Consider the following 3,913-nt stretch of genomic DNA (forward strand, 5'->3'; position numbering starts at 1 on the left):
AAATGCATGCCACGGACTCGATATCGAATTATGTACGAATTTTGGTAAATTAAATACGGAGTTAGCTGGATTGTTTGATCAGGTAATCACAAAGAGGGGTCACCGGTAGGTCGAATATTCTTATCTAGTGAATGTCATTTAATACCTTCATCCATTAAAACACAGACGCTTTCATCAGCTATATAATTTTCGAACTTGTATACGCTGTCTTTAAGCCCAAAGTTATTTTTTCTGTCAAAAACAAAAGAAAAACTCATCATATAGAAATACAATCCACCATGTCAACCCAACAACAACAACAACATGATGGTCATATAATAATGTTTCCATTCATGGCGCATGGTCATTTCACGCGATTTATAGCCTTAGCAAAGTTTATCTCTCAAAGAAAACCTAACACTAAAATCACTATTGTTAGTACTCCTCTCAACGTCAAACACCTTCAATCAACCCTCCAAACATCAGAAACCAACAGCAATATTGGTTTAGCTGAGATTCCTTTCTCTAGTGCTGATCATGGCTTACCAACCAATTCTGAAAGCCTTGATTCTTTACCACCTAAGCTAATCCCAACATTCTTCTACGCATTAGAAACTCTAAAACCTTCATTCGACAATTTTATAACCGAAACCATAAGAACTGACAAACATCTTCCTAGTTGTATTATCTTTGATCTTTTCCTTGGTTGGGTTCTTAGTAGCCAGGAACGGGAACGAGGTCGGAAACGGGAGCGAGGTCGGGAACGGGATTCGTGAAAATCTCAAAAAATGAAATTCGTGGAACGTATCGGGAGCGTAAATTATGTTCATAGAAAAATTAGATATACTACTAATTTTCCTACACTATCGTTCATTTTCTTTTTTATTTTTGTGTCTTCAAGAATTTGGAAGCTAGTTTGGTGCATAGAAAATATAGGGAAGATATTGGGCTTGGGCTCCAACTTAGCCCACGGTAAAAACAAGACATTCTTAATTAAAAATAACCCAAGCCAATTCTAGGGTTTTAATTCAAAACAACATTTTTTCTTCTTCTTATTTTTCATGCAGCCGTCTTCTTCTTCCTTGCTTCTTCTGTACTTTCTTCCCCGGTCTTTTTTCTCTGCTCTCTTTCTTCCCCGGTCTTTTTTCTCTGCTCTCTTTCTACCCTTTCTTCTTCCTGTTCTTCTACTATACTTTCTTTCCCCTTTCCTCTTCCCTTTCTTTTTCTCTGTGCTTTTTCCCCTTTCTTTTTTTTCTCTTGCACTGAAACGTTTCTCACCGAGTGGGAGCGCGTTTCTTTCATGTCAGGAGCGCGTTCCCATCACGAATTTCAGTGGGGAACGCAAAATCGCGATTTCGAATGAGATTCGTGAGGTGGTTGGACGTTCCTGGCTACTAAGGTTGGGTTACAGATACTGCCAAACGTGTCGGCACGTTTAGTTTCTGTTTCCTTGATGCTGGATATGGAGCGGCTATGTATTTCTCAATCTGCTTACATTTCCCACATCGTACAAATGATGATTCCAATGAGCTTATTGAAGAATTTTACGTACCTGAATTCCCCGATACGTGTCGATTATATTTATCTCAACTTATTCCGATGTTAAGATATTCAAGTAAAGAGTCCGCATTTGGCAAATTTGCTCAAAGACACATTTCTCTTATGTTGAAATCGGATGGAATGCTTTGTAATTCTGTTGAAGAAATTGACGTTGTGGGTTTGAAAATTCTTAGAAATCTTATGGAGTCAAAACGAGTTTGGACTGTTGGTCCTTTACTTCCTTCATATTTACTACTCGGTCATCAAAATAAGAACAATGGGTCTGTTGTTACACACTTTAGGAAAGAGAAAGAATTTGGGATTTCTCCAGAGAGTTGTATTGAATGGTTGAATCATCAAAAACCATCCTCAGTTCTATACATATCATTTGGCTCTCAATTTACAATTAGTGCTCCAAAAATGATGGAGTTAGCTCTGGGTTTGGAGAAGAGTGGCAAGAATTTTATATGGGTATTAAAGCCACCTAGTGGATTTGACAGTAAGTCTGAATTCAAATCGGAATGGTTGCCAGAAGGATTCGTTGAGAGAATGAATGAAACACAAAAAGGGTTGCTGGTCAAAAAATGGGCTCCCCAGTTGGAGATACTATGTCATAGATCAACAGGGGTATTTCTTAGTCATTGTGGATGGAATTCAGTCTTAGAGAGTTTGAGTCAAGGGGTACCCATAATTGGATGGCCCTTATTTGCAGAGCAACATTATAATTCAAAGATGATCCAAGAAGAGATGAGGGTTTCTGTGGAATTGGCTAGAGGAGATGAAACTGAGCTCTGCAGTGAGGATGTGAAGAAAGTAATTGAACAGGTAATGGATAGCAGTAAAGGAGAAGAAATGAGGAAAAAAGCAACCGTAATTGCAGAGAAAATTGGAACTGCAATGAGAGAATACACGGATGAAGCAGGTGGTCATCAGAAAGGGTCTTCTATTAGATCAGTTGATGAGTTTTTTGCAACTGTAACTTCTAAAAGAGTAGCTGATGCACAAGAGCGTGCAATAGGCTAACTTGAGGCCATATATTGGACCAGCGAAGTATAGCTCAAGAAGGATCCATTTGATGGGAAATAAGCCGATGAGGCGATGATCAAGTTTCGCTTTAACAATTACTTCTTCGCATTTTCAGTGTTTAAAATAATTTCGAATCTGCTAAAAGTTACAAATTTCGAGTATAATGTCTTGCCGTACATTTAGAGTTTTTCCCAAGTCTCTTTAACTCTGTCCAACTTATTGTTTCATTCAGTTTATGGTTAATAAAAAATTTGTACTTTTCGGATGTTTACTGAAGTTTTATCATTTATTTCGTATATCTTTTTCGCGAGTTAAACAAGTTACGGTAGTTTTAACCTATGTGTTAATGTGAGAAGCTATATTACGATCCAAATGTAATCTATTATTTGGACAGAGAGAAACAGGAGGGTGATGGGGGATGGGGGAAAAGAGAGGGAGTCATTATAGAGATGAAAAGAAGATTATTTCAACACAGAATTGGTTAAAAAGACCGAAATCAACAATTCCTGGGTGAAAAGGACATTTAGATTTTGATACTGTTTAAATGGACAAAAATGTAAAAATAGCCAGGACGTAAAGAGTACCCATTTTTAAATATTTTTTCTTATTTTTAATTTACATCATGATGCATCCAGTTTCATCCTTGCTATTTTTTAAGTTTAAGTCAAGATGAATCCAGTTTCATCCTTGCTATTTTTTTGGTGTCCATTTCACCCATAATAATTTTTACTCGTCCATTTGAACCACGTTTTAAAAATATTTGGACAAATGACCCATTTTCCGTTATTTCAATGGGGATCTATTCCTAACTGGTTTCACGCTTTCTCCTTTAGGGATATTGGAGTGATTACGTAGACAAGGTTTCCTAGTTTAGTTTTTTGGTTTCTTTCCTGTATTAGTCTGTGTTATATTTGTCAATGTTTTCTGTACAAGTCTTTCTGTCTTTGTATCCAAGCTACTGTCGGTGATGATATATGTATAAATATATTTTTCTCTTTTGGTTTTCTCTAAGTTGAGAAACCATACAAAAATCCTATTCTAAGTTGGTATCAAAGCAGGATATTTTGCGACGAGTCATTTGACCGCGCCTTTATTCGCGTCACCCAATTTAATTGTCCACGTGTTAGACCCAACGAGGATACACATGAAGGGGCGTGTTGAGATTATTAGTCCCACATTGTCTGGGAAATCTAAGATCCTGCGATTTATAATCTATAGAGCCAGCCAATTGATTTTGAATTGGATGTCCATATTCTAACGTTCTTCTGGTAATTATCTTTTACCAAATCCACTTAGCTCTCTTATACCAACAGTTCCAACGACACCAAGAATTCAACTGCCAACAGTTCCCAATCCTTATCCTTCTAGT

At 37.1% G+C, this 3,913-nt stretch overlaps 1 protein-coding gene across 1 annotated transcript; it reads left to right on the forward strand.

Moving 5' to 3' along the window:
- Positions 1-234: 234 nt before the first annotated feature.
- LOC113321508 (UDP-glycosyltransferase 92A1-like) lies at positions 235-2,801 on the forward strand. The gene is made up of 2 exons (XM_026569419.1): positions 235-684; positions 1,379-2,801. Exons 1-2 carry the CDS (start codon positions 279-281, stop codon positions 2,539-2,541), a joined length of 1,569 nt encoding a protein of 522 aa, XP_026425204.1. The 5' UTR covers positions 235-278; the 3' UTR covers positions 2,542-2,801.
- Positions 2,802-3,913: the final 1,112 nt, after the last annotated feature.

Source organism: Papaver somniferum, chromosome 11 (assembly GCF_003573695.1).
Source record: "Papaver somniferum cultivar HN1 chromosome 11, ASM357369v1, whole genome shotgun sequence".
Lineage (NCBI taxonomy): Eukaryota > Viridiplantae > Streptophyta > Magnoliopsida > Ranunculales > Papaveraceae > Papaver > Papaver somniferum.